The 11,026-nt window shown below is 48.8% G+C and overlaps 1 protein-coding gene across 4 annotated transcripts in view; it reads right to left on the bottom strand.

The window, feature by feature from the left end:
• Positions 1–11,026, bottom strand: part of PLA2G6 (phospholipase A2 group VI) — a 48,455-nt gene that overhangs the window by 17,420 nt on the left and 20,009 nt on the right. For 3 of the 4 annotated variants that reach the window (XM_023509348.1, XM_012801238.2, XM_023509347.1), the window contains exons 3-7: positions 6,519–6,734; positions 5,520–5,703; positions 3,622–3,809; positions 2,790–2,886; positions 1,466–1,648 (exon numbers count right to left, since the gene is read on the bottom strand). In XM_023509348.1, the coding sequence (XP_023365116.1) occupies positions 1,466–1,648; positions 2,790–2,886; positions 3,622–3,809; positions 5,520–5,703; positions 6,519–6,734 (868 nt within the window). Of the gene's footprint in view, positions 1–1,465; positions 1,649–2,789; positions 2,887–3,621; positions 3,810–5,519; positions 5,704–6,518; positions 6,735–11,026 lie in introns of those variants that run through there. The other variant, XM_023509349.1, reaches the window with a different exon arrangement.

The raw sequence follows: 11,026 nt of genomic DNA, 5'->3' as shown, positions 1-11,026 counted from the left end.
AGTAGCTGGGACCACAGGTGCCCGCCACAACACCTGGCTATTTTTTGGTTGCAGCCATTATTGTTGTTTGGCGGGTCCGGGCTGGATTCGAACCCACCATCTTAGATGTATGTGGCTGGCGCCTTAGTCGCTTGAGCCACAGGGGCCGAGCCATTATGTACATTTCAAAGTAACCAGAAGGGAGGACTTGGAACACACAAAAAGGATAAACACTCGAGGTGATGGATACCCCAAATACTTGGACTTGATCACTACACATTCTAGTGTGTAACAAACACTCATATGTATCTCATAAACATGTAAATTATCATATATCAATTAAAAAGGAAAATAAAGTATCAAGAGACCAAACAGACCAAAAGCTTTGAGAACTGCTGAACTAGATCATTCCAAGGGACCAATCGGTGCTAAATATGTCTACAGCTTCATTTATAATTTTAGCCTCTTGGGCAACAATGTCCCCTCTACACTTATGACCTTTGATATAAAACAAGGTATCTTTGGGCAGCGCCTGTGGCTCAAAGGAGTAGGGTGCCAGCCCCATATACCAGAGGTGGCAGGTTCAAACCTGGCCCTGGCCAAAAACTGCAAAAAAAAAAAACTAAACTAAAATTTAAAAAACAGGGTATTTTTCGTTTTGTCCTGAATCTCCTTCCTTCAGAGTCCCAAGGGTCTCTGAAGACTCTGAGACTTGCTAAACAGACTTATGTACATATGGTATTGCTTAGAGAACACACACACACACACACTTCTGTAACACAGTAACATCCTCCTCCCTCCTCTCTAGTCTTAATATGGTCACACTATAGTTGTCTGTCTATAGACAACTGTTACAAGGGCTTTAAGGGCAGGAACTACACTACATGATATTCCAACAAACATGACCAGCACCTACCATAGTCTACCCAGTCATGTACTTCCAGGAGCTTACAGGCTACCAGGGGAGGTGACGAGGGCATGCAGATAACTTCCCCTTGTTATGAAGAGAAGGCTACTCGCAGCTGCAGGTTCCTTATTCTGTGCCAGGTATGACATGTGTCATGAAGACATTGTGCGTAGCAACCAAGAGTCTACCACTTATCCTCCCAACAACTTTCAGGTACCTATCGACACTGCCAATCTCTGGATGAGGAAATCAAAGCTCACACGTGTGACATGACGTGCCCAGGGTCAAGCCAGACCTGTATTTTCCCCTCTCACACCGCACAAGTGTCAAATGGGGAAGATAGAAGGAAAAAGTACCGGAGCACAGAGGAAGGAGACATTATTTGGGGCTGTGTGAGGGACCTGGAAGGCTTCCTAAGGGAGGAGGCAGGGTCTGCCCGAAGCCTTGGAAGGGAAGATGGTTCTGAGCAGCATCGAGGGAGGGAGAGAGCTCCAGGGAGGTATGCTCAGGTCCCAACCAACCGTTCCCCTACATCCCCACAAGGCCCAGCAGGGGAGGACACGTGGGTCGCAGGCTCACCGACATGGCCAGGTGCAGCGGGGTGTTGCCGTTCTCGCCGCGGGCATCAGCGTTGGCCCCATGGGTCAGCAGCACCATGACGCAGTCGAAGCGGTTACGCATCACTGCCACATGCAGGGCGGTGTTCCCCGCAGAGCTGGTGCTGTTCACGTCGCAGCCCCGTTTCAGCAGCATGCGGGCCATCTGTGGGAGATGGGACCAGGGTGAGGCAATGTGGGCACTCACACAGCAGTGATGGCTAGCAGCACTTGGGCACTGCTACCTCCTCTTTGGAGGCAACAGGAAGACTCCTGGGGACAGGTCCCAGTTCTGGGGTGACCCTAGATACTGGTTCCCATACCATCAGCACCCCAGGAACTGGGGAACAAAAAGCTGAAGATGTCCCAACCGTTTAAAAAGGCTTGTGGTCCTCTCCTGGACCTAACAGGACCCTGTCCTTTCAAATGCTCCTTCAGGCCCTGTCCCCAAAGTGCCCCACCTCTTGCATCCCTCCTGGGGATCTTGCAAAGGTATCACTCCTCCCTGGGCCCTGGCAACCTACATCTCTGTTGGCCCACCAGCCCTGAAAGGCCTGGGTTATAGAGGGAGTCTGGAGCCCGACCCCAGGCCACTCAGCCCAGCTGTCTATGTTTGGATGGGTCCCTACAGCCCTGGCACCTCAGGGTTCTCTTCTGTAGAAATGGAAATGCACAGAAGGTGGCGACAATGAATGACAGGACACACACCAGAGGACCAGACTTGGTGTCCAGCTCTTGGATCACTGAGGCTGGCAGTCCCCTCCCCTCTCATCCATCACATTTGTAGAACAGGCACAACCTCTGGGCATCCAGAGCCCTGCCCAGTTGTGCTTCCTGTGATTGAACCAGAGGGCCCCATCCTCCCAAGGGGCAGGGTGTGGCTTAGGAAGAGACCGAGAGGAGATGCCCAGACAGGCTCTCTGACGGAGCACTGGTCCCATCATCACCAGCATGATTCCCATCATCACTGTCATGCACCTGCTACTTGTAAGGCACTTCACAATTTGTGCAAAGTTTTTTCATTATTACCTCACTAGCTTCACAATATTTCCAAAGGCTGGAAGACTCCAATTCACAGATGATGAAACTGAACCACAGAGGCGATATCACCACTCAGCCAGTGAGCAGCGGGCAATGGCAGGATCTCAGCTTCCCATGAGCTTATCTGCCCTGGGCCCACTTCAAGATCAGCCCTCCTCAGAGAACCATGTGGCAGATGATCACGTGCCATCCTCAGAGTCCTCTCACAAACCTCTTTCCGGCAGGCACTGAGGACCCAAGGGTTCAGGGACCCTGCCCTGCCCTACCTCTGCATTCTTGGCCCAGTGGAGGGGGCTGGCTCCATAGCGAGGGTCTTTGCTGTGGATCTGGCTGCTGTCCATGCTGACAATCATCTCGGCACACCTGGAAAGAGAGGCACCAATGGGGGCAGGTGGAGTCATCAGCACTGGATGAAGCCAGGACTTGGGCCTTCCTCTCCAGCTTAGGGAAAGCATGCCTGCAAACAATGGTGAACCCAGCCACACACACACCTGGCATGTCCTCATGGCACATCCAACCCCCTCCTCCAGGAGGTCGTCCCGGTGACCACAACCAGAAACAATCACTCTCCCTGGTGCTGGCCTTAGAGTTGGACAGGCTTGAAGTCAACCCCCCAGTTCCTCACTGGTGACATCTAGAACCTGAGCACATCTGTAACACAGGGACAGTGCTAACAGAAGTGGCTTGGGATTAATGGAGACAAGGCATTTCAGAGCCCAGTTCTGTGCCTGGCACACAGCTACCCTCCATCTTCCCATCCCCCACCTATACCATTGGTATTTTATGTAGTGACCTGCGTCCTGGAGGGGCCAGGTTGCCGAGTGGTTAGGAGTGCAGCTGCTCTCCATTCCTCAGAACAGAACCAAAGGTGGGAATATATGTTATGTATGTTCTATCACAATGACTTTTTTGAGACAAGTCTCCCTCTGTTGCCCCAGGCTAGAATGCTGTGGTGTCAGCCTAACTCATAGCAACTCACACTCCTGGGGTCTCTGCAGAGAGTCACAGAGGACACTGCTCACCTCAGGCAGTGGACAGTGTGTGTGAGAGCTGGAGGCCCCAGGCTGGGGGTGGAGTGGCTGGGGAATAGAGTCTCACCCCTTCTGGGAGAACTTCATGGCTGAGTGGATGGGGTAGCCGCTGGGCCCCATGATGTTGCACCGGGCGTTACACAGCAGCAGCACGCGAACCATCTCCGGCTTCCCCAGCTGGCAGGCCAGGTGCAGCGGGGTCAGCCCCTGGTTATTCACCTGGTTCAGGCCAGCCGACGCGTTCTTTCCTAGGAGCTGCAGCAGGATATAGGCTGTGGGTGGGAGCCCAACCCAGAGGGGCCCCCTCTGTGTGTTCCCTCCCTAACCCACGCCAGGCCACCTCTCTCTAGGGACAGAAGGGGAAGGGAAGTTGGCCCCATAAGGACCCTGATAAGAATGTTCACAGAAGCAATGGAGAAAGGCTTTGGAGTAAGGAAGATACTAAAGGTGGCAGTGTGACCTGGGGGGTTGACCTGGCGTGTTTGTGGTGCACATGAAACATTTCTGAACCCAGAAACTATTTTTTTTTTTTTTGAGACAGAGCCTCAAACTATTGCCCTGGCATCACAGCTCAGAGCACCCTCCAACTCCTGGTCTTAAGTGATTCTCTTGCCTCCACAATGCCTGGCTATTTTTCGGTTGTAGTTGTCATTGTTGTTTGGCGGGCCCAGCTGGATTCGAATCCGTCAGCTCCAGTGTATGTGGCTGGCGCCTTAGCAGCTTGAGCCACAGGCACTGAGCCCGAATCCAGAAACTTGACAGGTGATCCTACCTCAGGATGGCAGTGGGGGTCTCAGTGGGAGCAAGTCTTGCTTTTCCTTCTGTCCTGCTTTTTAAGAGCTGGGGGAATTTTCTTTTCTCACTTTTGGCTGCATGCTGTCTCCTCGAGCTCAATTACAACCACTGTGGTGCACCCGCATGACACCACGGTCACCTCACAGAAGCCCCGCTGGGCCTGGCCCTGAGCCAGAGCCACAGCAGGGAGGGCAAGAGGCTGGCATGGAGGCTGGATCCAAAAGCTGGTCCCACCCTGTCAGCTTTGAGGCCCTTCCAAGACATACTTCTTAACTCCTCTAGAATCTCAGTCTCTTTGGAGAGGAAAAGAGGATAATGACCTCCACCCTATGAAGCCACTGTGAGAACTAACTAGAACTCACACAACACTCATGCTCGTCCAGGCACAGTCAGCACTTGACAAAGACCACTACAACATGTGTGACCTCTGAGAAGGGCACGTGTGCCCTCAGCATGGAGGCAGGGTCCACATGGCTCTGCACTGTATGCTTAGGGGGACTTGACTGAGAGTGAGTTCAACAGTGAGTGTGCAAGTTCCTGGAGAGCACGAAGCATAAGGTATGAATCCACACTTTCTAGAATAATGTAGTTCCATTCTGATGCCAAGGCAGAGAGAAGCATATAACCTTTAGAAGAATCTTCTGACTCTAGACAATACAATAGAATCTGAAATCTTGTCTTTTCCTTTCTACCTAATATATTAAGTAGCTTTTAAATAACATCACTCCTTCCACTTGCCCATAATTTCCTAGGATATCTTCTGTCCAGGTATTCAAAAATTAACAGGGGCATCACTAGCAGAAATGCCTACTGGAGGTGGAAAGAATTTGGTTTGGTTTGATTTCCTATAAACGGAGCCCTTCCAGGCAGGGGTCTGATTCAGGAAAGGGGAACTAAGCTAACTGACTGGAACTGGGCCTTGAGTCTAGTTTGATGGGTGGGAGGACCTTCCTGGGGTTGTCTAGCAAAGAGGCCAAGGATATGTTTCCTGGACAGGCATCGGGAAGGAAGGGCCAGGGAGGGGTACACCCTCCAGGTAGGAGCTCAGGCCTCAAGGACCAACGGGGAACAGTGAGAGGCTCAGAAATGACTCCTGAGCCCAGGGGCCCAAAGAGAACTGTGGGCACAGGAAAAGTCAGTACCAAACACTCTGGCCCTCCCCTCACTTACCTGCAGCACCTGGGAGTTGTCACCCTGGACAGCATAATGGAAGGCGGTCTCCCCCTTATTGTCAGTGACGTCCATCTGGGCGTGGCAGTACTGTACAAGCTCCACCAGGATCTCCCCATCACCTTTTCGGCAGGCCAGGTGCAGGGGGGTGCAGCCCTCCTCATTCTCTGTGCTGTTGGCACAGCTGCAGGGGAGGTTCAACATTCTTCTTTGTCTGAGCTCGAGAGCACTCCTGCCATATTCAAGCTGGCTGGTTCAAACTCAGGGTGGATTCATAATTCATTTGTATATGATGTGATTTGTATCAGGTTTTAGCTCCATTTGCACACTTGTTTGAGAGATGTGCCCCAGAACCACACCAGCAAGAAGTAGGCAGTGAGTGGCACAGAAAAGGGTCACAGAATGCAGAAATCTCATTAGCCCCGGGGGATTCATGGAACCTCCCTGGGCTTCAATATCTTCACCTACATAGCCTGCTGCGCCTGCTCAGGGAAGAGAGAGAGCTATGGCGAGATTAGATGCCATGCTGTCCAAGATCATGCCTGTGAACTGTAAAGCACAGCAAGGTTATGAGCTTTGGACCTGAGGTGGAGAACCAGAGGAGGTGTGGCCACCTCTGGGCAAGGACCAGCACAGTGCCCTCCCCAGGATGACTGCTGATACACCTGCTGGCTGAATGGATGTGCTACAGCAGGCAACCAGATCTAGAAGGCCACCCCAGGGATCTGAGCCCCTTTTCAGCCCTCTCCAGCTGAGGGACTTGCTGTCTTTGGGACTGTGGGACTTCATGTGGGCTGGGATGGTTCAGTTTCCTGGTGGATATAAGTCAGTTCCCAGGGGCTGGGTATCTGGTAAGCACCTGGACATGTGACACTGCTCCTTCTCACTTAGTCACCATTCTTACGTTCCCTCCTGGGGCAGAACTGAGACACCCCACAGCCCCACCTCTCTGCACAGCAGGCCCACACATTGTCCAGACGTTCGTGCCCCCCTGCCCACCTGATGACGCGGCTGTGATGGAAGCACTCGCGGATCCCCAGCTCCACAGCCAAGTGTGCCACTGACCAGCTGGGGTGGTTGCGGATGAGATCAGTCAGGTGCTGCAGGACCTCGGTGTGCAGTACATGGGAGGAGCTTTCATAGAAGGGTGGCAGCTGGGAGCAGTACTGCTGGAACAGTACCAGGGCATCGGCCTCCAACTCCAGCTGGAAGAGGCTGCGGGCCAGGAGGGAGGAGGGCAGAAATGAGCACACCACACCTACTGGGACCAGAAGGCTGTTTAACTTCTGGCCTGCTCCGGCCTCACTCTCCTCCCAGGGGGTGTGCATGCGTGTATGCACACACCTACATACATACCTAGATACACACACCCCTACATACACACACACTTAAACACCTACATATACACACCCCTACACACACACACACCCCTATATATACATATACCTAAACACTTACACATGTCCCTACATACACAAACCTACGTACACCCCTATACACACCTATATAAACACACACATACACACACCCTATCATACACATACCCTACACACACTCACCTCCATACACACCCCTATGTATACCCTAACATACACACACCTATATACACATACACTCCTACATGTACCCCAACATACACCCCTAAGTACACACACACATCACACATCCCTACACACACCCCTACACACACACACACACACACTCCTACATACATCCCTATGTACATGCACCCCTATATACCCACACTCCTATGTACACAAACATTCCTACAGCAACCTCAAACTCTTGGGCTTAAGCAATTCTCCTGCCTCAGCCTCCCAAGTGACTGGGACTACAGGTACCTGCCATAACGCCTGGCTATTTTTTTGTTGTAGTTGTCACTGTTGTTTAGTAGGCCCAGGCTGGGTTCGAACCTGCCAGCGCCAGTGTATGGGGCCAGCGGCCCTAATCACTGAGCACTATGGGCTCCAAGCCTCTGGGATATTTTTAATCTGAAAAATCTTTCTTTCTTCAGTGCCATCGCCTCGTGCTTCTGTGTTTTATTTTACCAGCTCTATCACGCCCACTTTCTCATTTCACTGCCATATCTGAGAGCTCCAGCCTCAAGAACTCGGCCCTTTGTACACAGTAGGAACTAAGCGAGTGCAGTGTAACCTAAATGTTCAACAGCAGAATAGTATATAAATCAGGGCCCATCTATGTGATGAAATACGGTGTGGCCATTAAAATGAGGTATTAAAAGAACAGGGAAATGTTTAATGTTAAGTTAAAAAGCAGGATAGAAATTACATGTAACACAGTGGGATCTTAACTGTGCAAAAAAAAGGATGGAAGGAAATATATTAAAATGTGCAGGGGAGTATGATAAATTTAAATGTGCTCCTTCATCCATTTGTGTAGTTCCTAAATTTTCTGTAATGAATATATATATTTTTTCATAGTTAGAAGAAAAGTTTTATTCATTTTTAAAGAGTTTGGATGAGTCCAAGTTTTGCCAGTAAGTTGCTGTGTGGCCTTGGAAAAACCCTTTCCCTCTCTGAGCCCCATATAAAAGATGAGACAAACTACACCTGTCCCACCTAGGTCCCAGAGGAGCTATGAGGACAGACGAGAAAGTACTGTAAAAGCACTTTATTAAACCATAACCAGTACACGTCAGGGTTACCTGAAGTGCTGACTAGGGCTTTCAACATACCAGAAGGCTTTGTGCTATATACAGCTCTGCACCCCAACAGCTAGCCGGGGTCTAGGGGAGCAGTGTCCTGAGAGTGCTGCCTCAACAGGGCGGCCTGTCCTTCCCCAGAGGGTGCAATCGCTCAACAAATGTGTACTGAGCATATGATCTGCGCATGACACCCTTACAAAATGGAGGGGTAAATGAACAGACAACACACATAACGTGCCCTATCCTCCCGCAGCATATGTTGTTACAGGGGAGATCAACAAAATGTGTAAAATAAAAACACACAGAAAGGAAGCACATTAAATAGACTATAAGGTGATTGGCGCTGCAGAAACAACAACAAAACCGAAAGGGGGTGAGAGAAGGAAACCATTCCTCATCCCCCTTGGCTGGCTTGATGGGCTTTCTTCCATCTCACGAACCGTGTTCCTGACATGTCAGACATAATGATAGCTGCAATTGGATCACTGGAGCCAGCATCATGGAGGCCTGAGTGACAAGAGGACTTCTGGTGCAGTGGTGGGGATTGAAGCCAGATTGCAGGAGGTTTAAAAAAGAAGGGGATATGAGAAATTGGAGACAGCTGGTGTAGATAATATTTTCGAAAGGTTTTGCTGCAGCAGTGGGCAAATAAAGGAAGGGGTATCCAATGGGGAAGTGTAATCAAGCATTTGATTGCTGATAGGAATGACCCAGAAGAAAACAGGTCTCTGAGGACTTCCACCTCCATTAATGATGCTAGGTAATGTGAAACAAACCATCTGCTGAGGACAACCAGAAATGCTGGACAAACTAAGAAGCATCTGCATACAGATACTCGGTGCCTAAAAATACAGTGACAAGTTACCAGGCAGGAAGGAACGACGGAAACCCAGGACCTGAGCCCAGTGTTCAGGGGGTTGTTCGGAGGTGGGGGGGAGGACAGGCAGCATCTTTACAGCTCCAGGGCCTAAGGACACAGGGACAGGAGTCCAGGGGTCTGCCAAGGGGAGAGCTCTGATGAGCATCTCTCACCTGGGGTTGGGATTCCAAAAGACTACAGCCTAGGAATAAGGGTGAGCCATACAAGGTCTGACCATTAAGCTTGCAAACTTGTGTCCATGCTGTACAAAGAGCTTGGTAAAGGTTCATCACCTTGGTATACCAATGTCTCACAGCTGTGTTCACACCAGTGTGTGGCAGTGTCTTGCTGAATGGCGTTCATTATTGTTATTGTGTGTTTTTGTGTGCCACTGTGAGAATGCTGGAGCTTAAATTAGAGCAACAAACAAACATTAAATTTCCTTGTTACATTTGGAAAGAATGGAAATGAAATCAGGGATGTGTTGGTCCAAGTTTATGGGGATAATGCCATACAGAAATTAGCAATGTGCAAATGGATTAAATGCTTTTCTGAAGAAAGAGAAAAAGCCACACGGATGAAGAGAGGTCAGAGGAGCCAGTAATGAGAACTGATGAAACATTGCAAAAATTCACTGAATTGTGCATTGAAATTGCTGGCTGACTGTGAGAAGCAGAGCAGACAAAGTAAACAGTGATAGAGAAACAGTTGGGAAAATCTTAGCTGAAAATCTTGGCCTGAGAAAGGTGTGTGCAAAAATGATCACAAAGGGGCTCACCAATGAACAAAAGCAAAGAAGAGTAGGAGTTTGCCAAAAACTTTGGAGAGACAGGATGATGTTTTGGGCTGTGTTATCACCAGTGATAAAACACTGTGTGTACTATTACAACCCTGAAACAGAGTGTCAGAGTATATAGTGGAAGTCAGCCAATTCTCCACAACCAAAAAAGTTCTGTCAGTCCAAATCAAGAGGCAAAATGAAGTTGCTAACCTTTTTTGATATCAAAGGGATTATTCATTATGAATTTGTACCAACTAGACAAACAGTTAACCAAGTTTACTATTTAAAAGTGATGAAAAGGCTGTATGGAAAAGTTACACAAAAACAAACTAAACTTTTCTCCAACAACTCATGACTCTTGCATTACAACAATGCACCAGCCCACTCAGTGCTGTCTATGAGATAGTTTTTAGCCAGTCAACAAATAAGTGTATTGGAACATCCTCCCTACTCACCTGATCTGGGCCCCAGTGACTTTTTCTTTACCTGAAGATCAAAAAAATATTGAAAGGAAGACATTTTGATGACATTCGGGACATCAAAAGTCAACAACAGTTGACAACAGTTCAGATGGCCATTCCAGAAAAAGAGTTCCAAAATTGCTTTGAAGGGTAGTCTAGATGCTGGTATTAGTGCATAGCTTCCCAAGGGGAGTACTTCAAAGGTGACCTTAGCAAAATTCAACAATGAGATATGTAGCACTTTTTCTAGGATGGGGTCTCAAACTCAACTGTCAGACCTTGGAGGTAGACAAGCCTTCCAAGGACCTCAAATAATTTCAGTTCTGGAAATTAGACTGAGGTTATCCTGATCAAGAGTATTCCCAGATACTGAGAGAAGCAAAACTAAATCTCTGAATAAGAAAATATCAAGCTAGGCTTCAAATTGTTTCAATATACAAATATGCAAAGTATATTTGCATGTACAATGACCAGCACACAATCAAAATTCACCAGGCACAAGGGGAGATAAGATGAGAATGAAAACCAACAGAAACAATATCTAATAAAAACAGATCAATAAGTGAGAGAGTGCTATAAATACTAAAGTCATCCAACACAGATTTTAAAATAACTGTGATAATATTTAAGAAGTTAAAATAGGAAGTTTAGAATTTTAGCAAAGAAATTTAAACTAGGCTCGGCGCCTATAGCTCAACCGGCTAAGGCGCCAGCCACGTACACCTAAGGTGGCGGGTTCGA

The sequence above is a fragment of the Otolemur garnettii genome, unplaced genomic scaffold, assembly GCF_000181295.1.
Source record: "Otolemur garnettii isolate 467f Iridium unplaced genomic scaffold, OtoGar3 scaffold00007, whole genome shotgun sequence".
Taxonomy (NCBI): Eukaryota; Metazoa; Chordata; class Mammalia; order Primates; family Galagidae; genus Otolemur; species Otolemur garnettii.
The sequence above is the reverse complement of the archived record's forward strand: the minus strand, read 5'-3'. Positions and strand labels throughout refer to the sequence as shown.